General features: G+C 47.9%; 1 protein-coding gene across 1 annotated transcript; it reads left to right on the top strand.

Annotated features, from left to right (window-relative positions):
• The first annotated feature begins 1213 nt into the window (after positions 1–1213).
• Positions 1214–10594, top strand: LZTFL1 (leucine zipper transcription factor-like 1). The gene is made up of 9 exons (XM_005877055.2): positions 1214–1338; positions 3011–3205; positions 4322–4382; positions 5873–5944; positions 7128–7193; positions 7275–7352; positions 8213–8389; positions 9086–9189; positions 10158–10594. Exons 1-9 carry the CDS (start codon positions 1262–1264, stop codon positions 10174–10176), a joined length of 849 nt encoding a protein of 282 aa, XP_005877117.1. The 5' UTR covers positions 1214–1261; the 3' UTR covers positions 10177–10594.
• Positions 10595–26293: the final 15699 nt, after the last annotated feature.

Raw genomic sequence — 26293 nt, 5'->3', positions numbered from 1 at the left:
TGCTCCATGAAGTCATTTAAAGGTACAGGTCCCTTTCATCTTGCTGCTCCCCCAGCCCCTAGGGCAGTGATGGTGAACCTTTTGAGCTCGGCGTGTCAGTGTGAGAGTGACTTAAAGAGTCCAAGCCTCCCATTTTACAGCCGAGGAAACTTGGGTGACATTTCTTTTCGTTTTGACCTGTTGAAAAGAGGCCCCGTTTCCCTGTATGCGAAAACAGTGTAGCTGTAAAATGAAAAAGCATTTCAGTAATCTTAAGCTCATAGTTGTCAAGCTGTCATCTGGTTTAAAATCAAGACCAGCTAATGGCTATGTCAAAACCAAATCTAATGCATAAAGCTGTATTAGAGGAGGTAAAGTTGAGTTGCTGTAATAGAAATCTAGAAAACAATGGCTTAAAGAATACAGAGGTTAGTTCTGTCTCTCGCCTACCAGCCATCTCTGCTCATCTCAGTTAGGTGAGTGGGTCAGTGCTGCTCCATGAAGTCATTTAAAGGTATAGATCCCTTTCATCTTGCTGCTCCCCCAGCCCCTAGGGCAGTGATGGCGAACCTTTTGAGCTCGGCGTGTCAGCATTTTGAAAAACCCTAACTTTGGTGCCGTGTCACATATAGAAATTTTTTGATATTTGCAACCATAGTAAAACAAAGACTTATATTTTTGATATTTATTTTATATATTTAAATGCCATTTAACAAAGAAAAATCAACCACTTTGGTGCCATGTCACATATAGAAATTTTTTGATATTTGCAACCATAGTAAAACAAAGATTTATATTTTTGATATTTATTTTTATATATTTAAATGCCATTTAACAAAGAAAAATCAACCAAAAAATGAGTTTGCGTGTCACCTCTGACACACGTGTCATAGGTTCACCATCACTGCCCTAGGACATGGTTGCTGTCTGTAGGTTCAGGCTCATCACCGCCTCCTCCAAGGGTCAGAAAAATGGGATGTGGCAAAAACCTCCCTCCCCATCTTCAGGCCCAGGCTTTGGAAGTAGCCCTCTTCTCTCCTTCTGACATCCATTACTGAGAAGTAGGCGTGTGGTCACCCCTGACTGCAAGGAGGGCTGGGCAGCCATGCACCTGGGAAGAAGGGAACAGGATTTAATGGCCATCTGGCGTCTCCACCACAAGATGGCTTGTGTTTTCATCGTTGGTTCCTTTGTTACAGTTTCAAGACTAACAAATTACTTCTCTCTCTTTCAGGCAGAGTTGGGCCTAAATGAGCACCATCAAAACGAAGTTATTAATTATATGCGTTTTGCTCGTTCAAAAAGAGGCTTGAGACTCAAAACTGTAGATTCCTGCTTCCAAGATCTCAAGGAGAGCAGGTATCCCGGTGGGAACACTGGTCCTTCTGGCAGCCAACGTGGGGGAGGCTGTGGCGGAGGCCATGGAAACCACTCCCGGGAATATCGTGGTCCGTTACCACTGAGAGCAGCTACATAGCCATATGGATGTGTGAGACTCAAATTAAATTGTGGTGGGAGCCGTCTATTCTCAAACCTGCACGCATAAGGGGTTGCAGTGGGACCATGGGCATGTCACCTCTGCCTCCTGCGTCTGTGTTTTCCATCTGCAGAGTGAGGGGATTGAAGAAGTTGGCCCTAAAATTCCCTCCCATCTCAAACACTGTCTGTGGGAGATGAATTTTTTAAAAATGTATTTTATTGAATTTTTACAGAGAGGAAGGGAGAGGGATAGAGAGTTAGAAACATCGATGAGAGAGAAACATAGATTCAGCTGCCTCCTGCACACTCTCCACTGGGGATGTGCCCGCAACCAAGGCACATGCCCTTGACCGGAATCGAACCTGGGACCCTTCAGTCCGCAGGCCGATAGGCTATCCACTGAGCCAAACGGGTTAGGACGGATTTTTAATGCTATTGATGATGATGATAATGTTCACTTTTATGGAGTAGTCAGTGGTCCATGGAGTTTTAACTGAGAGAAGTTAGATTTTTTTTGTTTTATTTTATTTTCAAGTCTCAAGAATGGTAGGAGAAGCAACATATAATTATCATTGATTCTCTCATAGACATTTACTACCATGTGAATAGTTCCTACAATTATTTTAATGCTAGATAAATAATAGAAAGAAAAGAGAAATTGTAGAGAGCACCTGGGAAGGCACATGAGCTGATTGTCGCCTGAGTCCAGTGACGTTGGCAGAACCACATCCTGGAAACACACTGTGCCAGATGCAGGTGTGTTGTCAGCCTGACCCTTAACTCAAGCACCAGGAGGTGGGTTTCATTATTTAAGTTCAGCCAGGCGCAAGGAGCGAACACAATTAACCTGGCTTAGCCAGGAGTGACAATTACAAAGAAGCCACAAGAATGAAGAATTGCCACTTGATCCTTAACCATGATTTCACATAATTCCCTTTGCTTTAAACTCTAGTAAAACTTCCTAGAATCATGCTGTATAATATACAGTGTATATAATAAACGCACTGCACCAGTTCTGGGTCACTGTCTCTCCATCAGAGGGCAGCTGTCCCACCCGGTCCCAGCTTTCCCTACTGTCTCTGTGTCTGTCTCTTTCTTTTTCTCAATCCCCTGTCGGCCCTACTCAGGACTCGTCATCCGCTCTCTAGCTGTGCTGGTTGCGGTAAAGAGAGAATACTTATAAGAAATTACTTCTTCCAGGTGACTTTTGAAATTACTAACTGTGACAAGACGAATTACAGTGAAGAATAAAAAGATTTTTAAACTGAAAAATTGAAGAAAAAAGTAAATAATTTGGGGGAATGTCTCCGAGCATGTACTTGTATTAAAGGATGTCCACATTTGAAGAATGAGCCAAAATTTAATCCCTTAAATAGACATCAAAATTTAATGCAGCTTAAGTTATTTTTAATCTGCTTTATTAATAAAGGGGGTAGCTCCCAGAGAGATTGTCACAATAACCTGTCATCCCCTCCATGTCACAGTGCAGGTTTCTTTTATTGTGTAAATGGTTTTTGTTGTTCATGCGGAAGTTTGGGTTGTTGCATTGCAGGCTGGTGGACGAGACCTTCACCATAGATGAAGTCTCCGAGGTTCTGAGCGGGTTGCAGGCTGTGGTTCACAGCGAGGTGGAGTCGGAGCTCATCAACACGGCTTACACCAATGTGTTACTCCTGCGGCAGCTTTTCTCGCAAGCTGAGAAGTGGTACCTCAAGCTGCAAACAGATATCTCTGAGCTTGAAAACAGGTAATAAAATTTGTACCTGCAGTTATGACAATAGCAGCCCAAGCATGTTCTTAAAAGTTAATGAATGTCTTCTTGGGGCAGGTGCGCAAGAAAATTCAGGCTGGGCAGTGGCAAAGCATGGGTCTTGGGTGTCACTTGACGTCCTCTTCAAAATTCTCTGCTGCTACTGTTGCTGGGCATTAGAAACGTATGAAATTGCCTTTTAGGCTATTGCTAACTATGCCTTACAGTATATTTGGTAGCCTGATCAGCATTACAATAAACCTTTAGAGATAGGTCAACTAGACCTATCTTTTAAATAGGAAGTGTAAAAAATTTTTTATAATCCAAACATCATCAAAGAGCTCATTAATTTTTTAAAAATCGGCAAGCTTGAAACTCATCCTAAGAAAAGTCATGCAGAAATCAGGAAAGACTGACCTCTGACCCTGGGGCTGTTACCTAAGCACAGCTGCAGCTTGTGGGCCACGTGGAGAGTGTGGACCACAGGGTAGGGCCTGCGGTAGGGAAGGAAAACCATGAGCAGGCTACTGGCGAGTAAACGAGAAGCTGACTGGGAAGGGGCTTGGACGGGCAGTGACTGCATTCCCGCCGAGGCTCTCGTAGTGTCCGCGCTCACTCCCCTTTCAAAGGAGAGGAAGCAGTCAGGCGGCTCACCCGAACCACTGTCTCTCTGGGACTGTATCGACTTTTCCAGGTGGCTCGCACTACTGTAATCCCATCTTTGTGAGGCTCCTCTATGAAAATCAGTTTGTCTTTCTTGAACATCTACTAGCTAATGATGCATATTATATGATAAGCTCCCTATAGCACCGCAGAAATAGAGTTGTCTACAAATTTCAGACATATTTGTCTAACATTGTAGTTCCAGCGGTTAACGGTGTACACTCAGTGGGTGGCAAGTCCTAGGTGCTGTGGCTGACTCAGGGTTGAGGCCTTGTGTTTGGACGGTGACCATTGGTAACTAGATATTACCCTGACGTGGGGAGGTGTGCCTCTCGTTCTCTTTTCCCAGCACGTGGGAGATTGGTTCCGGCGATTGTATTCTTGTGTGTGTGATTTTATTATAAATTCATTTTAAATAAATGTTTTTCATATTTTCTTTTTATCATCTAGGGAATTACTAGAACAAGTTGCAGAATTTGAAAAGGCAGAATTTACATCTTCCACTAAAAAGGTAATTTTTGGTCATTTTAAGTCTGTGCCTTAATAGCCCAAGTTACTCTGGGCACTCAGAGGTGAAAGTGAGAGCCCTCAAGGTAAAACTTTCGATTTAAGAGCAGGATTGAGCCGAAACCGGTTTGGCTCAGTGGATAGAGCGTCGGCCTGCGGACTGGAGGGTCCCAGGTTCGATTCCGGTCAGGGGCATGTGCCTTGGTTGCGGGCACATTCCCAGTGGGAGATGTGCAGGAGGCAGCTGATCGATGTTTCTCTCTCATCGATGTTTCTAACTCTCTATCTCTCTCCCTTCCTCTCTGTAAAAAAATCAATAAAATATATTAAAAAAAAAAAAGAGCAGGATTGAAAAACTGTCTCAGACTTTCAGGCAAAAGAAGAAAAGTTTTGTAAATAACTGTGAAAGCCTGTTTTTGTCCACTATCTCGCACACAACACACACACTCCCTGCCGTCCACCTGACTCCCACCATATAAACTCTCCGCTCCCATGATGCAGAGCACAGGCATGTCCACCCACCTGTGCGCACATCCTGGCTCTGTCACGCTAGAGCTGCGTGACCTTGAGCAATTTACCTGAAATGGCTGAGCCTCGTTTTCCTCGTCTGTCATGTGGAGATCATACTAACAGGAGCTACTTCTCTCTTTTTTAAAAAAAAAAATACATTTTATTGGTTTTTTACAGAGAGGAAGGGAGAGAGAGAGAGTTAGAAACATCGATGAGAGAGAACATCGATCAGCTGCCTCCTGCACCCTCCCTACTGGGGATGTGCCCGAAGCCAAGGTACATGCCCTTGACCGGAATCGAACCTGGGACCCTTGAGTCCGCAGGCTGACGCTCTAGCCACTGAGCCAAACCAGTTAGGGCATACTTCTCTTTTTAATCCTCGTCATTTGCAATGACTACTTGTTGCCCCATAAAAACCCCCAAAATGCTGCTGAGAGGAACCCATAAATATACACATACAAACAGTTCCCCAGGTATTCCTGTGGAACACATTTCTGCCTAAGACATTTCTGGGTCAGAGGGAATGGATTCTTTTGTTTTTTGTACACATTGCTACAGTACCAAGTAATTCTTCATCTGCAGTGTAGTTGCCTAAATCCTCATCAGTATTACAGTTTTTCCCAGCATCTGGGTTCATGCAGAAATCTATTTCCGCTCCCACAGATTAAATGAAAGGGTCATTTTGGGTCATTTTCAATCCCAATCCTGAGATGCCGGGGTTTGTACCTACTCTGGCTTTAAGCACCTTCCCTCCTTTCCTTCCATCTGTATTTTTTACAAACGATATGGGAGGACAGGTTTCATGTTTGTCTCCCATTTGTATTGGGCCTGGGAACCAAACCCACGTGAATCCCCTCGCCCGAGGAGCTGACTTCCCCGTGGATGTGCCTACACAGCATCTCCATTTAGAAAGTTCAAGCGCTCCATGATCACACGCGATACATTCCGTGCTGGTTTCAGTTCGGTTTCTGTATTTCATTTCAGCCCATCATAGACATCATAAAGCCAAAACTTGCTCCACTTAACGAGGGAGGAACAGCAGAGCTCCTGAACAAGGTAATGTTGCCATCATTTTGGGGGGTGCAGATCCTCTATTCCATCCTCTCCTTGCCTGCACAGCTCTAGAGTGGAGACCCTGAGGAGGAGGAGGCTGGGTCAGGGTTTGGTTCACAGAGAGTAATTAGTCTGTTGTTGTTTTACTTAATGGTACCGGTGGGCCAGAAGAGGGCATAGTTACTTTCTCTAGCAAGTCTGAAGCAGCTCTCTAAAAAAAAAAAAAGTTTTTCAATTACAGTTGACATTCAATATAATTTTATATTAGTTTCAGGGGTACAGCATAGTGGTTAGACATTTATGTACTATATAGAGTGATTCCCCCGACAATTCTAGTGCTCGCCTGGCCTCACGGTTATTCCAGGATCAGTGAACATGTTCCTGCGCTGTGCTGTACATCCCCACTGAGCCGCGCTCGTGGCACTTTCTCATGGGGGAGTGAAGAGCATGGCATTTTGGACATCATTTATTGATGGGCATTTGAAATTTATAATCTGTGCTAACAATAAAGGGAATTTTACTAGTACTAAGGTTTATAAAAATTAATTACCAATATACAAATAAATATTTTTCATGATTCCTGTATTGTCAACATTATGCTAGATCTTGTTCGACAAAAAGCAGTCCAATGCCTGGCCTTTTACCCTCAAACACCTCCCAGCCTCGTGGGAAGGGGGAACGGGTATTCTGGAAGCAGAGATGGGGAAACGCTAGTTGTTGCCACCGGGCGGCAGCAAAGATGCAGGGGTGTGTGTCAGAAGAGGACAGACTTGGGGCAGCAGGCTGAAGAGGAAAGACTGGTTAAGTGGTCGGAGGGAAGAGAAGGGCGTGGTGGGCAGCACAGGGAGGAGGCTGGCAGGATGGGACCGGCAGCACCCTGATGCAGTGGTGCAGGGTAGGCCGAGAATAGACGGGAGTCGCAGGATCAGGCGGGTGAGAGATGGCAGGGAGGGGCTAGGCAAAGGCTGAGGGGGAGGCTGAGAGAGTCTGAGACGTGAGAGAAGCAGCTAGGAGTCTCAAAGTCAACGGAGACCCCAGGTGCCGCGGCCAATGCGCTGGGGAAAATGGGATGTTACCCATAACCAGGGCATGCAGGTTTTTATTATCTATTTTAAAATGAAACAAGTAATGTCAACTATTAAAAATTCTTTGGCTGAAATAACACAACTTTAATTTACTCACAAAGGAAATTTTAAGGCTTCAAGAAGAGAATGAGAAACTGAAGTCCAGGCTGAAGACCATCGAAATGCAGGTACCTGAGAATCACACTAACGAACCCTGAGAGTTACTTACAGGCTCATCCTGACAGTGTTGTGTTCAAATTTGACTGCAGGCTATGAACGCACTGGACGAGAAGTCGGAGCTGGAGAGGGCGCTGCATGACTTACAGCTGGACCAAGGCAACCAGAAGGTGAACTAAGGCAGCTCTCTCACGTTGGCTAAACAGAGTTATGAACTGAACATTAAGTCCTCATTACTGTTCCTCCCCCACCATCACCCTCACTCCCCCACCGCTGTTGTGCTGCACGGGGACCTCCTGGTCCGGGAAAAGCCAGTGAGAATGGCACCCATCACTCTGCCCTCCAGGGCCGAAGACACATACACAGCTCACGTGTCCCGAGAGCTTGTTAGCATACAAGATATATATATATATAGTTTTAAATACATATTTTTATTGATTTCAGAGAGGAAGGGAGAGGGAGAGAGAGATAGAAACATCAATGAATCATTGACTGGCTACCTCCTGCATGCCCCACACTGGGGATTGAGCCCGCAACCCAGGCATATGCCCTGACTGGGAATCGAACCAGTGACCCCTTGATTCATGGGTTGATGCTCAATCCACTGAGCCACACAGGCCGGCCATAAATAATTTTATTATTTTTCCATGTGTATCATTTAAACTTCTTCACCAGGATTTTTTAAACTTCAAAATAAAACCTGTTTGCCATCCCAGCACTGAGGTGCACAACCCTGTCACATGTAGAATCTCACCTCTGTCCTGCTTCTCTTCGGAATCCCCGCAGTTCATAGGTCATATTTTACGTGTTTGGAAGCCAGTGAGCCTGCACTCTGCCATGTGCAGGACACCGTGCACTGAGGGCTGAGGGCGAACGAGGGGGTGGGGGCTGGCAGTGCTGGGAGCTAGGGTACCGGCTGGGGAGGGAGACTGGCATGCACCTGCAGCACCACCTGCCTTCACCTCCTGTGAAGGTGAATCACCGTTTAGGGCGTCAGCATGAACTTACGCTCACGTGTGTATTTTCATAGGATTTTATAAAGGCCCAAGACTTGAGTGACTTGGAAAACACAGTTGCCGCTTTAAAGAGTGAGTTTCAGAAGACACTCAGCGACAAGACAGAAAACCAGAAGTGTCTGGAGGAGAGTCTAGCAACGGCCAAGCACGACCTGCTCAGGGTTCAGGAGCAGCTGAGCATGGCTGAAAAGGTCCGATTTGTCTGTGAATGTCCATGGCGTGGTGGGTGCCGTAGAGGGAAAGTACTGGGCGAGCGCTGGACAGCTGCACATTCACATTTTCCTCCAGGTGTTGACCAGTATGTGTTCTAAAGATCATCATTTCTGGGCACTGAAATTCTTCCATCTTTGGCCTTAAAATATCTGTGATGATAAAAATCTCCACTCCTTCTGTCGTGTGGTAGAATATTCCATGGTGGCTTGCCCTTCCTGCCAGTCACTCCTACAGCCTGTCAGAGGGATGGGTGACTTTTTTTTTAAGGATTCTATACCTTTAATTTGTAAGAATTTGGGAGCAAAAATTTAAGTAATTTAAAAATCCTGAAATATGACTCTACTTTGGGATTTGGAAAGAGATCTTGCTTGTTTCGCCTGAAATTACTTTACTGTTTCAAATACCTTTCCCATGTCTAGAGCACAGCATGCTTGAGTGATTTGCTAACATTATGTTTGGAGAGACATTACTGTTTTGTTGGCTTGTCATTTGAAAGAATATTTTTAAAGTTTGGATACTCTTAATTTTATATGAGTATGTTTTTTAAAGAAATCCGAAAATAATATAAGCAGAATATTAGTAAAATTAGAGCAAAAAATATACACTTTCATCAGATTTATTCATTCCTTCCTTAACTACTTCTTAATAGTGAGCTGGCATTTTTCACTGTGCAGGAATTAGAGAAGAAATTCCAGCAAACAGCAGCCTACCGGAACATGAAAGAGATTCTAACCAAGAAGAATGACCAAATCAAAGACCTGAGGAAAAGACTGGCAAAGTAAGTCGTGTCCATCTGCCTCGGGTTTTTCTCTCTGCTGGGTCGATGTCTTTTCTTCATTAAACCTAAGCTTGTGTCCAGAGAGGTCAGGCCGGTGGGCATTGCTCTACCATTTAGTCCGAAGCCTGCATCTGAGACAGCAGAGGAGCTTTGGCCTGGCCTTGTCTGTAATGCCCACCCGGGCTTTTAGGTCCAGCCAGTCCTGTAGACTCGCCCACGACTGCTCTAGGCTACTCTTGGCAGTGGATTCAGGTAGCAGGATCTCGGGTGGGAAACAGCCAGCTGGCAGGGCAGCACTGGGCATTTCTCCTTCACGGTGTCCTTGCAGCATCCAAGACCTGGTCATACTGTGCCCTCAGGTGACAATTTAGGTGCAGGAGAATGAGATTCACGCAGATGGATGCCATGGCCAGCATGGCTGAGAAGTCCATGCTCACAGAGACCCCAGTAGGGACAGTGCAGTTACAGGAACTCACCGTGCAGAGGGCAGTCTCAAGTCGTGGCGCCCACCACGTACTTGGCGTTTGCTCACAGTCCTGGTCCAGATGGAGTCTACTAATCAGGGCCACTTTTGTCATCAGCAGTTTTGTCTGCAAACTCGGCTGACATTATCAGGGTTCCAGGGGAACAGAGCTAGGAGGTGAATCTGGGCTCGTTAACCCTTTACTCGCTTAGCCATACCAGCTAGTGGTGTGGATCTGAATTTAGATAATGACTGAATTTCTACTCTGCTATCATGGATCTAACTGTCAGATACAGAGGCTTGAGTCTGAAGGCATCTTAGCAGTTAGCCGGTCCGTTCTGCCTGCTGCAGGAAGCCCCTCCCAGTCCCCACGTGCCTGACTCTGCCTCAGCCGTGATTTAAAGTGAGAAATGCGGTGTCACTGCTGTAGTCACTGGAGATGTTTCACGACAACAAGAGGGCATCATGATGTTATGCTCTTAAGTTAATGGGTATCTCTTTCCAGATATGAACCCGAAGATTAAAAGCTGAAGGTCTCATCCGGAAGCTGCCGGAGCGTGAACACCAGCTGTTCTCACCTCAGGCATGTATTTTGGAGAAGTTTGTTGTATTCCCTCTTTACGTTTCTAATGTTTAGACTTTGCTCCGGCTGTTTAAACTGGAGTTCCTGTTTTCAGTTGCCTAAGGACAGCCTGGCTCTGGCCGTTGTCCCAAACCCCTCTCTGCCGAGTGCTCCCGGACCTTGGCTCACATGCACTGAGTCCCTCACAGTAAAGAGATGTTTAGCGGGAAGAAGGGTCTCAACCTTTGCAATCCTCTGAGGAGAACCCCCTTTTAGCAAATGTTAAAGCGAGCAATCTCCCTATCTGTGCATTCCCAGGGTAAATACAGATACAGAGTTATTGAAGACATTACAAATAAACCTTATTTTTTAAAATGAAACCTAATTCATTTTCTCTATTTGATCATCAAGAAATATATGAATTAATTGGAAATGTAAATACCACCTATTATAGGCAACATTTTCACCAATTATAAGGAAAATTAACAGTGAACGAGAGAATTTACTAGTAACTTCTGCGGTCACCTCCATGCTATGCTCATCGACGGAGGCTCGGACTTTTTTGCAGCCCAGCTTACCAAGAAAACTGATGGAGAGGCCAGGTGCTCCCTGTCCTTCCACAGCTGAGAAAGTGTCTGGGCTCCACATAAATGGACAGTAGTCCCCCCTTATCCACAGTTTCACTTTCCATGGTTTCCGTTACCGGCAGTCAACCTCAGTCAGAAAATATTAAGTGGAAAATTCCAGAAATAAACAATTCATAAGTTTCAAATTACACACACAGTTATGTCCCAGCATCTCCTGTTGTCCGCTCTGAACAACGGGACGGCCACCACTGAGCTCCGCAAAGCTGATGTTACCTCCCTTAGTGTTTCAGTGAAGGGAGTATCCCCTGCCCGTGCTGGGTTCTCCTGTCATAGCCGTTCTAGCACACCACCCCTCGGGCCTTCTGACCCTCAGTGCTCTGCAAGGCGGTGGTGGGACCCGCCGCATTTGGGGGGATGCCATCATTGAGCAGTGTCTTGGAACTGGCCTCCTGTGTCCTTGCCACGTGCCAAATCCTAAAGCAGAAGAGAACCCCCACATCAGTGAACTCAGCCAGCTTCTGTTCTCGCTCCCAGTGGGCCGACATCCTCACGATCCACGCCCACACGTGCTTGCCCGTTCCCGCCAGCCCGTGTGAGCTAGCCAGGGTCTGCAGCTCTCCTGGGGAGTGACTCATGGCCTCCCCAGCAGGGCACCGCTCCTCCACACAGGTCGTGCTGCTGCTCACCCACGTCATGGTTTAGGAGGAACAAGTGGAAGTGGGCAGATCTTGGGGAAGACGAAGGTTATCCTTTCAGTCTTTTCTCCCAAGAGAGGCCTTTGAATGATTGCCAGATGGGGGAGACTGCCCTTCTCTAGCACAGGGTCAGAGCCACCTGCTAGACCCAAGGGTTCAGGGGAACTTGGGGTGTCAAGGTTCTTGAGGGCATCTGCCCAAATGGGCTCACTCATGTCTGAGTCTCGTTCCTTCCCAGAGACCTCGCTTAAAGGAGACTTTCTAGGGGTGTGAATTTTGTCCCCTTTGTAATGATCCCTAATGATCCCGTCCGGGCCTGATTCTCAGCAGGTTCTGTTCTCTGCAGTTAGGTGGTAGGGATCTCTTTAAATGTCGCCATGTGGCATTCTAGTTGTCACAGCATCTCCTGAGGTGACAGTTGGCTAGTCAGAAACTGCCCCTCTCTTCCTTCATCCCAGTTCATCCCAGTCCATCCCAGGTGAGCGTTCTCACCGTCGGGCTTACCACCAGCAGTGAGGTCCTGCTGTCATCTGGCTGCATCCCGTGTCTCATCCTGAGGGCCTGCTTTCTTGGGCCACTTCTGGCATCACCTCTTTTAACTGGGCTCCTCTAAAAGCAGGCTCTGAGACAAGGATTTCGGTTCAAGTAGTTTATTACCTGGGGTGTTCCAGAAAGCACTATGAGTGTATGGGGTAGGAGACAGGAAAGGAAGGAAGTCAGTACAGTAGGTGACACTGTGGACTGCCACCCTTAGTCCCTCTCTGGAGTGAGGAGGCTAGAGCATGGTCCAACTCCTCATTTATCAGGGTGATGTTATGTCTGGCACTTCCTGTGCCTGGCTGCGCAAGTGCAAGCTCCGACGGCAAGAGAGGCCCCCAGGGGCAGAGACACCAAGAGCCTCCTACTGGCCACCTGCAGGCTAGGGTAAGCATGTGGTTCCACGGTGAACTGGGAAGACAGGAGAGTAAATGCAGTGGACATTCTGACATGCTGGCCATACCAACCAAAGGATGAACTCACACTCGAAGAAATCACAAACCCTGTTGAGCCTTTTCAGCCCACTGCTCAGATGGCCAGGCCACAGATGCCTTTACATAGTTACAGCCCCGAAAACGAGTATCTCTGGACTGAGAACCCAGACCAGACCCCGTCTTAGTGACTCAGGCCAGTCGTGGGTGCTCAATCCAAATGTTTGTGAAACTGAACGTCTGCTCCCTGCGCAAGGACAGTTTAAGCCATGAAAAACCTTGATAGGTTGACCAAAATTAGATATTACCTATGAGTTGACTTTCTAGTACTAAGGTTTTTCCATATAAATGATCAAAACTTTAAAATCAGCCATTAGAAAAATCTTTACTATGGGACATAATTTCCTGTCTTAAGTGGTGAGTCATAAGCATGATTTTATCTTTTCCTGATGACTCCAAGTTGCTCCTACACCATTACATTGACACCTGTAACAGTGACCTGTATTGCAGTGGCCCCAGAGCTACTGAGGTGTGGAGAGATCTTTGCCCCTATAATAAGTGGTTTGCAAGCACGATGTTTTTTGAGCTGTTGCGTCTGATTTTTATGGTTTGCGCACATCCACCCGTGTCCTTTCCTATCGGACTGGCAGCTAACACTCTGGTTTTGATCAATGTGCCAATCTCTGTTGCCATTTCTAATGGGCTTGGAAAAGAGTAGCTTATTAGAATTCTGTCCATCCTCAGTGAAGGCTTAGAAACTCCTCCTGTGTGAGTGAAGTGCAGAGACTTTGTGGCATCTTGGCAGCTCTATTTTAGATTGATTGGTAAGAGAATGTTAGGTTGATTTCAGATAATTGCAGTTTCCGGGTAAATGATTTATTTCTCTTGCCTTATTGCACTGGCTATGACCTCTCGTGCAGTGCTCAACAGAGGTGGTAACAGAAGGCATCCTTGCCTCACTGTTATCCAATAAAGGATAATGTTTGCAACCTTCTGTATTAGATTAAGGAAGTGCTTTTCCATTCCCAGTTTGCTGTGAGCATTTATAAAAATTGCGAATGGGTGTTGAATTTTGCTAAATGCCTTCTCTGTATCTATGGAGATAATGATATAATTTTTTCTTTTTTTCTGTTAATGTTGTGAGTCACAACACTTAATTTTCTTTTTTTTTTAATATATTTTATTGATTTTTTACAGAGAGGAAGGGAGAGAGGTAGAGAGTTAGAAACATCGATGAGAAAGAAACACCAATCAGCTGCCTCTTGCACACCCCCTACTGGGGATATGCCCGCAACCAAGGTACATGCCCTTGACCGGAATCGAACCTGGGACCTTTCAGTCCACAGGCCGACGCTCTACCCACTGAGCCAAACCGGTTTCGGCAAACACTTAATTTTCTAATGTTAAACTGTCCTTGGGGTGCTGAAACGTACTCCACTGGGTCATTGTTGGTGGGTGCTGTAGTCACCCTGGCACGTGCAGGCAAGAGTGGACTCACAGCTCCTCTGTCTTGGCCGAATGCCTTGTGATTTTGAGGCGGGAGGCCCGGGGGGACCTGCTCCGAGGCCATCTCCCACCCGCCTGCTTGTCTTCCCGGGAGGCTTCTGATGAAGTTCCAGTGAGCTCAGAAAGACCTGCGGGATGTAAAACTGCGGAGTGCAGTCTAGACGCGGCCCCTCAGCAGCGTGGCCTCCCACCGCCCATACTGCAGTCACCCGCCCCTGGTGTTTCCGTGCTATCCTTTCTGGTGTGTGAGGACGACCAGGGAGCTGGCACCGTTGGCTTACTCTCGGCCTTTGATTGTCTGTCTAAGTAATAAACCGCCTGAATTTAGAAGTGGCCCATTGTCTCGTTACCATCGGACCCAGCAGCCTTGGCTGCTGCTCTGTGCTTGGTAATCCCCTTCAGGAATAAAGGATTGTGGCCCCAGCTACTGAAGGGTCGCTGGCCCAAGTTTACACTCCCCTTCAGAGTGACTGCCTCCAACAGCAGTCCGTGGGGGAGTATAAACTCCGGCCCTTCCCCCAGTGTGGAGCTGTCTTGAAGTGTGTCTTACCTTCAGAACTGCCCAAGGAGTTGAGAGCCATTCGTTGGATCTGCCCAGTCCTGCCCCCTTCCCTCCCCATGATATACTGTCCTTTTATATCCTGCTGGGTCCTATTAGCTGTTACATTATTTACGATTTTCGCCTCAATATTCCTGTGAGTGATTCGTCTGGAATTTTCCTTCTTTGTAAAGCCGCTGAAAACCACCAATAGTGTTTCTGAATCAATAACTGATTAATATTCAACGCAACCTTTGCATTCTTTAACCAGCGTTGACTTGGCTTCGAAAGTGAAAACAATGCGTTATCAGAGTCAAGCCCTCTTCAAGTCTTCAAGGAAAGACTGCGGGAGGGTGAGCGGTGAGGATAATGAGCAACTACCCGCATCCCCAGCACAGCGGCCATTAACCCAGCCAGGTTTCCTTGCATGACTGAGGCCACCCATTGGTGCCCGGGGACTGGCTGTGGCAGGGAGACGCTGGGCCGCTGTCTACAGCGTGGGCTGGGCACGGTGCTCTGTGGTGCGCATCCTCAGTCAGGCTCTCGGGACTCTGCTGTCTGTCGCCTTGATTTTATGTTTTCTGCTTCCTTAGACTGTACATTTTTGCCATATATTTTTGGACTCAAAAATATGTCTTTAGACCTGCTCCAGGGTCTAAATTGACTGCCAATCAAATTGGCTGTCCACAGCAGCCAAAGTGCACGCATTACAGCTACACACACTGTGGACCTGTCCCACAAGTCGGACATTAAAAGTAAAATGCAAAAAAGACAGACATTATGATTCTGCCTGTAGAAAGTGCAAAAGCAAGATATGTTTTTCAGGGTGTGTGGGCAGAGAGTAAAGCCATAAACAAAGGGGTGGCCGTGGGGTCAGGGAGGGAGGGAGCTGGCTGTGGCTGTGACAGCGGCAGGGACCCTGGGTGCCACAGAGAAGGTTTGAAAACAGACTTCCTTTTTCCCGGGGGGGTGGGGGGGGCCGGGAGTACAACTCTGGACTCTCGGAGGGAAAAGTGGGGCTACGAAGAGGGATGTAGAAGCTAAACTGAAACATAAAGAAAAGGGGAGAACCATGCACCCACAAAAACAACAACAGCATTTGAACTTAAAAAAATATATACCATAAAAGGAACAGCCAGCATTAAAGTTAGGGGCACGGTGAGCTCTGGGTTGGTGCAGTGTGAAGACACGGAAAGGACAGGGTGAAGATACTTGGCGTCTTCACTTGGGTGGTGGCTGCGTGGGCACCAACATTGTAACCGTTTGTCACACTGCACACACGTGTATTTGCTGTGTGCCATGCTCTAGAAAGTACTGAACACATGCATGGCAGATCATGACACTGTAGCTCGAGGTGGCTGCAGGTTTAGAAACGGGCACCGCGAATTCGGAAGCGCCCTTTCAGCAGCATGAAGTGACCCGGCGGGCGTCAGCCTGGCAGAGCCGCTCTGAGCTCCTGAGCTCTTCCCGGGCAGCGTGGCACCTGGGCAAGCAGGGGACAGGCTCTGGGCTCCTCAAGGTCATGGGAAGCAGTTTGTGTTGCATATACAACAAAACGACCTTGAAGATTCTTTTCTGTGGGCTCAATGTATTTTTAGAGAAGAAGTTGAAAAGGTGGCAAAGCAGAAGTGGACCATTCACAGGGGCTTTGGGGACAATGGGACAGGAGGGGGGACTCTGTGGACGTTAATAAAACACATGCAGAGCGCTGGTGGCAGGGTCCTTCCTCTCCTGGGAAAAGGTGGCCTCGCCAGCCGCCATGCAACATCTCAAACTTTCAAGAGCCTGGCAGACACGTGGTTCTCCAGGCCCCCGCATCCGTGTTTGAACAGCTGGGTAGACCCTGACGTGCAGCCAGGATGGAGAGCCCAGTGAGCCCGACACTTCAGCGTGCCCGCAGACCCCTGGGGGTCTTGTTAAAACCAGGTTCTGACTCCAGGGGCCTGGGAGGGCCTGGGAATCCGCATCCTCGCCAGCTCCCTAGTGGGTTCCTGCTCGTCCATGGACCTCATGTTCAGCACCGAGAGATGGAAGAAATCCAATCTAATTTGAAGTGTTGAGCTTGTGCAATGAAGCCGTGTGTTTCCTGGCAGAGTGGGATTCCTAGGGCTCCTCTCCCATTGTGAAAGGAAAGAACAACTCAGAACAGCACAGCCGGACACGGGGAGCGTCCTGGGGGGTCGCTGATTGAGACCGCGCGGCCCCAGGGACACGCTGACCCTGGAAAATATTTTCAAAGTGCTCCGTCTGTTCTCCACCAGGTTTCGCCTTCTAGTTGGTCTCAATTGCTTGTTCCCAGCAAAAACATGTGAGGGGAAGAAATAAATTCAGCCAACACCAACAAGAAGTGCGGAAGGGTCCGTGGCTGCTCTCGGCCCAGGGTTTTCAAGCACGTGGCTGCGTCTGCCTAAGGCGGGGGATCAGCTGAGTGGTCGTGGGGAGAGGCCACAGTGTTTTCCAAATCAGCTCATTTCTGCATCTGTTCTCTCTGACCTGGAAAAAAAAAAGCCTGTGTGTTCCATTCGGGCCCTTCTGAGCGATGCCCTCTTGGTGGTGTTTACCCAAATTAGTGACTTTGGACAACACAAGTGTCAATTTCCAGAAAATCCTTTCACTTTGCTCTGTGGAAACAGTTGTCCTTTGGAAGCGGGCGTATGAACAAAAGAACACAGTCTGTTTTCTTTTCTTTAATGCCACTCCAAGTCTCAGGAAGCCCTGAGTCGTTACGCATATGTACTGGTGAAATACATCAATGCAAACGTATTTAAGCATTTGCCTACGTTATTTTAGGTTAAATCATCTTGCTTTCAAGCCTTAGACTTCTCGTTTTTCTTTTCTCTCATTTTTACAGCTGCCATTAAAGTCATCTGTGTCCCATCTGTTTTCTAATAATCTCACAGCAGAGCCAGAAACAGTCAGAGCCAGCACGGCACCAGCCCCCATTCTGTGCAGCCACTTGCCTGTGGGCCTGGCCAGTAGTTCCACGCCATCCTGGGGGCCTCTCTGCCTCCTGTTAGATTTGCCACATAGTCTGAATCGCTTGGGATGCTGTCTCCATTTTGCAAATGTAAGATGTAAATTCCAAAAGGTTATACACTCATTTTCCCCCAAGTCCATCAGCAACACTGTTCATTGCCTAAGTGAATGTGCAGTGTTATAATGCTATATGTATATACTCCATATAAAAACTAAGTTGAGTACATTCTCTGCAAGTTAGAGGAGGAAAGACAGTGTTAAATGACCCCCTATGAAATAATCAGACAAATTCTAAATGTTAGACATTCTGCGATTTAAACAATTAGCCTAATCTCTTCAGCAAGTTAATAAGGTGGAAAAATGATAAGTGGGGAAACTATCCTAAAAACAGCTCTATTCATAACCAAATGCAATGTAGGGACCCTGATTGGACCCTGGAGAGCTATAAAAAGCATTGGGAGCCCTGGCCAGGTGAGTCAGATGGTTGGCGCGTCGACACATGCACCAAAAGTTTCAATCTCCCATTGGGGCAAGTAGGGAAGGCAACTGGTCAGTGTTTCTCTCTCTCTCGTCCTTACCCTCTCTCTAAAATAAAAAGCATATCCTCAGTGAGGATTTAAAAAAAAAAAACATCGGGGGACAGCTCCTGGACATTTTTACTTGGCATACTTTCACAAAGTCTGAGTTATTCACCAACTTAGAACATTTCAACTCATATTGCTCTTCTTAGAATGGAAGAGAGAGGGAAAGACAATGAGAGAGAAATATCGATGTGAGAGAAATCCATCGATGGGTTGCCTCCTGCACGCACCCCTACCAGGGCCCAGGCTTGGGAAGAGCCTGCAACCGAGGTACATGCCCTTGACCAGAATCGAACTCAGGACCCTTACGGCTGCAGGCCAGCGCTCTATCCACTGAGCACACCAGCCTGGGTGGGAATTGTTTCTTAAGATGCCTCTGCCCAACATGGTTCTGCCCCTCTTGTCCCCAGGACCCTGCAGAGCCGGGCACTCGCCCTGGGCTGGCCTTTCTCCCCCGTTCTGGGCACCCTCTGCAGGGTGGCAGCACCCTTACTCCCATCTGTCCCCAGCTCAGGAGCCTCTGCAGGCTCCCAACCACTCGCACCCGGAGCCGGCCCCTCTCCCCTGGCGGCCTCTCCCTGGGTGTGGCTGGGCTGTTTCGGTCCTGCCTGGAGCAGCTGGTCAGCTCTTATCTGCTCCTGTGAGATCTGGTGCTGCTGGGAGGTCACCCCTCCCGCCGTTGGGTGTGCCTGCCCTGGGGCCTCGGGGAGTATTCCCAGATTCCCCCCCAGCCCTCCACCCAATTCAGGGGAAACTGGCCTTACCTGCACTCCTGGGCCAGGTGGGTCAGTGGTTGTGTTTTGAGGGTTTATTTCAATCTGCCGTCCATCCCAGTTGCGTGTGTACACGCTTCTCCCTAAGTTACCTGCTGTTCTACCTGTCCAAGATTCAAGTTCTGCCTTACTGTCTCAAAATCCCATAAATTAAACTCTCCTCTGCAGTGAGAACTTGGACGTGGATTGAGGGCTCACCATGATGTTCTGGAGCATCGGGATGATGATGATGACGTATCTCGAGGTATATTTCTTTCCTCTCTTTAAATCCTACTTAGGATTCATTGGGCTGCATGAACCTGTGGTGGGAAATGCTGAGCTCTTAGTACTTGAAATATCGCTCTGTCCCACTTCCTCTCTTCTAGAATTCTAGGTAAGCATATATGAGACCTTATTGCCCTACGTATCTTATGTATATATCTTTGCTTGTTCATATTTTTGTCTCTTTATCTCTCTCTGTGATGTTCCAGAAACATTTCTTCTGGCTTATCTTTGAGTTCATTGAATCTCTCCTCAGTTGTGTCTAATCCAGCTTTAAACCCATCCACTGAACTTTTAATTTCAGTTATTGAATTTTTCATTTCTAGAAGTTCCATTTGGTTCTTATTGTAACAATCAATATTATTTTTATTTCTTGTTCTTTTATTCTCTGCTTTTGTCTATCAATAATGGATATAGGAGTACAGAGATCATCATGATGGCAAATGTGTCCATTTCTTCGTGTAGTCCTATCAGTATTTGCTCCTTGTCTTTTGAAGCTATTTTATTAGTTGTATTCAACTTTGAGAATATTCTTTCTACTGATAGATAATATTCCTTTTCATCACTAATAACACTTTTAGTTTAAAGTCTATTTTGTCTGGTATTATACAGCTCCTTTTGGCTTTCTTTTAGATAACGTTTTCCTGGTACATCCTTTTCATCATTTTACTATAAATTTTTCTGTGATCTTATGTTTGATATGTCTCTAATAAATGGCATGTAACTGGATGAATTTTTTTATTCCAGTCTTATAGTCTCTGCCTTTCACCTGGTCTATTTAATCCATTTATATTTGCTGTAATTACTGATATATTGAACTTATTTTCCCTATCTTACTATTTGCTTTTTATTTGTTTTGAATTTTTAACAGCTTTTTTTTTTTGCTTTCATCAGACTATGCAATATTAAGTAATTAGAACTCTCAGGCTGCTGTGGGAATATTAATACATATACATGCATTGTTATAACCACTTTAGGGATCCTCTAGCAAAGTTGAAAATATACACACACTATGTTCCAGCAATTCTAACCATAGAAATGCTTGCATATGTGCACCAGGACATATGTGCACCAGGACATATGTCCCTAGCAGCATTCTTCATAATAGCCTGAACTCATAGTGTCCATCATTAGAAAAAATTGATAAATGATCTGTGGTTGTGCCCTTATAGGAAATACAGTAGAAGAAAAAAAAATCAACTATAGGTACATATACCAACTTGAATGAAACTTAAAAAAAAAACACCACATGATGTGAGGCAAGAAATGTTAGACACCAAAGAATAACCACTACATTGTTCCACAATATAAAGATCAAACACAGGTAAAACTAAAGGGTAGTGTTCAGGGACTCATGCTTAGATGGTAAAACCTCACTGGACAGCAAGGATGGACTGTCAGTATGGAGGTTACTGGACAGATTGCATTCGTCATCACTGAGGTCTAGAGACCACATGACTCCCTTAGAAGAAATGAAGGAGCGAACAGAGTGATGAGGGATGGAGGCAGGGATGTGGACCACACACATGCAGGCAGAGTGGGGATGAGGTGGGCGAGACGCCAGTGCCCCAGGAGGGAGCAGGCCCTCGCCCAGGAAGGCTGGCAGGGGCGCCTCAGGATCTTTGTTAAGTCATCAGTGGGATGAGGGGATGGAAAGAGGTTTGAGGCACACGGAGCAGCGCTAGAAACCTGGGCCAGGGCCACGGGGCCTCAACCAGGCACGGTCTCGAAGGACAAGCAGTACCGGGGCCCTGCTGAGGCCTCACGACCCGGGTTTGCAGCAGACCCAACCACAGCTCTGGGAGGCTCTTCAGAAGCCCTAACCGCAGTGTGGGAGCCTGGTGATCCTCAAGTTTGGGTGGTGCAGGCTGAGAGACGGTGAAAGGATTGGGGACAGAGGTAGGTAGGAGGGAAATATGTGGAAACGACCCACCCTGAGGTCCAGGCCAGAGGGAGGCACTGAGGACACAGGAGGGCCAGACACAGGTCCCAGGAGAAGAGAAAGGCTGCAGGAGGGTGGGGACTGGGGTGCAGAAGAGGGTGTTGGGGTTTCCCGTGGTGTAGCTGGAGTGGCTTCAAGGAGTGGCTGTGGGCAGCGAGGAGCAGAGAGAAGGAAGCTCCCATCTTTCCTCTTCCTGGGACCTGGGACAGGGAGGATGGAGGGAGTAGGGGGAAGGGGAAACAGCATTCACTGCCTTGTCCAAGCAGCCGCCCACAGTCCAGGCTCAGAGGAGGTGAAGCCCGTGCAGGAATTCCCACTGAGTTGCATAGTCCTGCATGACGGAATGTTCTAGGTCCGCGCCGTCCAGCTCCGCAGCCATGCACACATGGGCCACCGAGCTGGTGAAATGTGGCAGGTGTGACTGAGGACCTGGGTTTTTCATTTTATTTCATTTTGAGGCGGAGCAGTCGCATGTGGCCAGCGGCGACCACGTGGGCCAGCACGAGCCCAGGCCTCCTCCAGAACAACGGTGTGCGCTCAGCTGGGGGTTCTGGTCCTGTTTGTTAAGGTCCTGAGCTGGGCCAGTCCTCCCAGCAGCCCCAGCGTTTCCCCCGCGGATCCTCCTCCCGGAGATCTGCACGCTGCCCTTTGCTGAGTGGGTCTCCGCAACAGGCTCTTCACTCATCAACTACCTTCTATTGAGACTCCACCACGAGCCCGCACGAGGGGGGAGGATGAAGAAGGCTCGCTGCCAGCACAGACCAGAGGGGACACGCCGTGCACCGTGGGTGACAGGGCAGCACCGACATAGAAACACGAGCGCCTGGGCTTGGGGGCATCGGCTGCCAGGAGGGTGATGGGCTCCTTAAAAAGGGTGCATTTCACCGGGGGCAGGAAGAACAGGCGTTTCCTGGGTGGAGAAGGAGAGGTGTTTCTGGCTGAGGGAATGACCCAGACGTATTGAAATGCATGTTTTCCCGAAGATGAAAAGTCTAGCTTCTCCTAGAACCTAGGTGAGCAAGGGTCAAATTCCTCACGGCTTTACAGACCTGGCTGAGGACTTTGGACTTGATCTCGCTGGGAACTGGGAGCCCCTGAGGGGGGGTAAGCCACAGCGCTCACCAGGGCTGCTATTGAAAGCTTCGTGGCCATGATTAGTCAGGTAAAAACTTGGCATCCTGGCATCAGGCCATGACCACACCTGGGCAACTGAGTCACATGCACTGAGTCATGGTCATCCCCTCTTTCTCCACCCTTATCTGAAAATCAGATCACTCTTGGCATCCTTCCGGGAACTGTTCTGAGTGATGGCTCTGCCACTCCCCCGGCTTCCCAGCCATACCCAACAGGGACTCGGGAGCTGATTGTTAAACGTGACCATTATGAAAAAACAACAACAACAGGTTATAAATGCTCCATACCCACCACTTCCTAATTACTTACAACACTATCATGTATGCTCTTGAGGTGATGGATGGCCATGGCATATGTGTCGTGGGAATTGAACATAGTGATGTGCCCCTGCCTGCCTCTCCCCAACTCCACATTCAGGGGAACCACGTTGGTAGCTTGGAGCTGGCCACCAGGGGAGTATTTACACCACAGAAAGTGGCAGCTGCTGCACATCAGAGCTGCGGCTGCAGAGAGCTGGTCCTTAAACACTTTGCAGCCACCACCACTAATCTCCACGCCCTGCTCTGCCGGCTCCTGGTGAAAGTGCACTCACCCTTCCCAGTCCTGTTCTTTCCACTTCTAGCAGCTGCAGCAGCACAGCTGGTCTGGTCAGATTAGAGCTATCGGGTGGGTTTCAGGAAGGTGTGGGGAGCCTCTGAGGACTTAGCCCTGTTTATGGGCTATCTGGGGACGTCTCTCTGTGCTGCCTCTGCCCCCACTGAGGGCTGCATACCCTGGACAGGCTCCAGAGAGTCTGGCCATATGGATGGAGGGCGGGGCTGGCCTCATCCTGACGGGGGTAGGGAATTGAAGAGGGGCTTTGCCTATGTCAAACCAACAAAGTCCTAGCAGCTTTCTGTTCCAGGTGACAGACAGCTGTGGGTGGCATCTCTCCAAGGTGCCCAGTTCCACAAAGGCACCTTGTAGCCAGGTACCCTCAAGGGAAAACTCATTTGTGAGAATAAGAACGCCAAGCAGATAGCTGGAGGCAGCAGCATGCCTTGTCTAGTGCCTTTGTGCCTTTGTAATGTAAAGGCAACAACAATTCAAAGGCGGCAACATTGCAAAGGCAGCCTATCACCCTGGCTGGTTTGGCTCAGTGGCTAGAGCGTCAGCCTGAAGGCTGAAGGGTCCTGGGTGCGATTCCAGTCAAGGGCACATTCCTGGGTTGCAGGCTCGATCCCCCGTAGGGGGGCATGCAGGAGGCAGCCGATCAATGATTCTCTTTCATCATTGATGTTTCTCTCTCTCTCTCTCTATCTCTCTCTCACAAATCAATAAAATACATAAACACACACAGGCAGCCCTATCTACAGACTACTGAGGCAGACTTTGCCACAAATTTAAACTCTCAGGACTATCTTCATGATCTTGGAGAAATTTCTTCACCAGGACTTTTCTATTTTTTAACTAAAGGAGAACACTAGAGGAAATGATTGGTAAATTGGACTTTGTTCAAATTAAGAACATCTGTTTATCAGAAGACACCACTGACAATAAAAAGGCAACTCACAGGCTGAGAGAAGAAGTGTGCCATTCATGAAACCGACAAAGAGCTCGTGTTTCCAGAATACAGAAAGAACTGTCGGTAGAAAAAGACAGACAAGCCCTAGCCGGTTTGGCTCAGTGGATAGAGCGTCGGCCTGCAGACTCAAGTGTCACAGGTTCGATTCCGGTCAAGGGCATGTACCTTGGTTGCGAACACATCCCCAGTAGGGAGTGTGCAGGAGGCAGCTGATCGATGTTTCTCTCTCATCGATGTTTCTGACTCTCTGTCCCTCTCCCTTCCTCTCTGTAAAAAATCAATAAAATATATTTTAAAAAAAAGAAAAAGACAGACAAGCCTATTAAAAACGGGCAAGAGGCTTGAACAGACACTTCCTGAAAGACGACATCCAAATGACCCAGTTAGCCTGCGGAGAGGTGTGCAGCCTTGTTAGCATCAGGGAAGTTCACATTCAAAGCCACAGGGCGTGATCGTGACACACCCATGAGCCTGTGTAGAACTTTAGACACAATGACAGGCGTCAGTGAGGATGCAAAGCAACCGAAACTCCTCGTGGGAGTGCGAACTGGTGCAACCTCTCTAGAAACGATTGGGCCATAACCACTCCAGCTGACACCCACCCACCCTGTGGCCCAGAAGTGCCCAGCCGCAAGCGCCTGCGTGGACCCGACGACACGTACTAGAATGTCATTACCGCTTCATTCAGGAGAGCCCCAACCTGGAGACAACACACAGGTCCAGGAGTCCTCGACCAGTGCATTCACACGGAGCACTATGCAGCCGTGAGAAGGAACAACCTACAACTCACCCCAGGGCATGAATGGGCCCCACACAGGAAGCCAGGCACGGAAGAGCACGTATCTGAGTCCATGTATGTACAACTCAGAGCAGCAGCAAAAGCCAGGATGGCGGGCTCCTTCGGGAAGGAAACCGGCGATAGGAAAAACTGCCTAGATTCCAAATTTTAAAGTAAAAAATAATTTCTCCTGCTGGATTGCCGGATTTTTTTGCTTTGCTGGATTATCCAGCTGGATTGCTGGTTTTTCCGCTTTCCTGCTTTGCATTTTGGAGGTAGAAAGTTCGAGAACAGGTAATGTGCCTAAGGAGCCTCTACCTCCCTCACCACACCCTCCTTTCTCCTCTGCCACCAGCCAAGCAGGAACTCCAGGGGAAGTCCAACTGGGGACTGTCCCAAAGTGGTGATATCATTTTGGCTTCAAGTAAGAGTTCCACTAGCAACTTGGCTTTTCACTTCTTTTTCATTGTACCCATGTATGTATTTGCTCATCAAGCATATTCTTAGCTCTTGCTGTGTACCAGGCACTGTTCAACATGTGTCGTCAATATTAGCTTATTTCGTGTGTTACACATGCGTTCCTTCAGCCCGCTGGGGATGTATCATGTGGCCTCTTTACCGAGCACTTACTATGGACCAGGTAGTCAGCTAAGTTACCAATTCATTCTCACACGAGCCCTTAGGAGGTGGGGGAAATGTCTGTTCCCATCACAGATGAGGAAACAGAACGCAGTGAAGTCAGTGGCACAGCTGGGATTGGAAGCCAGAGAGACCCTGCATTTCTACAGACTACCGGGCTCAGCCAGTCCGGTGACCACCTTGCACACAGTCACCTTGCAAGACCGGTGGAAATGGGAGGTTTCTGCGGCCCCACCCCGAGCCTAGTGATCAGAATCTCTGGCCCTTAGGCTGGCGGAGAAGCAGAGTCCCCCATGGCAGTCATTCAAAACCCGGTTTGGGGCTGCACAGGACACTACAGAGCCACACCCCAGGCCCTGCACACGGTAGGCACATAGTGCTGGTCTGTTGAGTGGATGGACAGAAATGGGGCTGCCTGTACCGCTCTTCCTCTGGAAGGGGGAGGAGGTACCTCGATTCCTTCATGTCTCCTCCTCTGGGAAGCCCTCCCTGACCATAGCAGCCCAGCGTGGTAACGGCTAACACAACCCTTGCTTTGCCTCAGTTGTCTTCCTTGCATCTCATCATGTTATATGTGGACTACGATGAAATTGTCCGTTCTGTGTGTCAAAAATGAGGAATGGGACATTTTATTCAGTTCAGTTCTTAAGTGCGTCCCTCTACCACAGCGGTTCTCAACCTGTGGGTCGCAACTCCTTCGGGGGGTCGAACGACCCTTTCACAGGGGTCGCCTAAGACCATCAGAAAACACATATATAATTACATATTGTTTTTGTGATTAATCACTATGCTTTAATGATGTTCAATTTGTAACAATGAAAATACATCCTGCGTATCAGATATTTACATTACGATTCATAACAGTAGCAAAATTACAGTTATGAAGTGGCAACGAAAATAATTTTATGGTCGGGGGTCACCACAACATGAGGAACTGTATTAAAGGGTCGCGGCATTAGGAAGGTTGAGAACCACTGCTCTACCAGAATGTCAGCTGCAGGAAGGTTCACAGCCCTGTGCCCAGACAAAGCACACAGTAGGCACTCAGTAAGTGCCGGGGAGGTGTTGACCACTCTAAGGAGCTCCCCAGCTCCCCGCCCGCCCCACGTCCAGCCCCAGTGACGGGGCGGCGCAATC

The sequence above is a fragment of the Myotis brandtii genome, unplaced genomic scaffold (genome assembly GCF_000412655.1).
Source record: "Myotis brandtii unplaced genomic scaffold, ASM41265v1 scaffold506, whole genome shotgun sequence".
Taxonomy (NCBI): Eukaryota; Metazoa; Chordata; class Mammalia; order Chiroptera; family Vespertilionidae; genus Myotis; species Myotis brandtii.
Note: the sequence above shows the minus strand (reverse complement) of the source record. Positions and strands in the feature narration are given on the sequence as shown.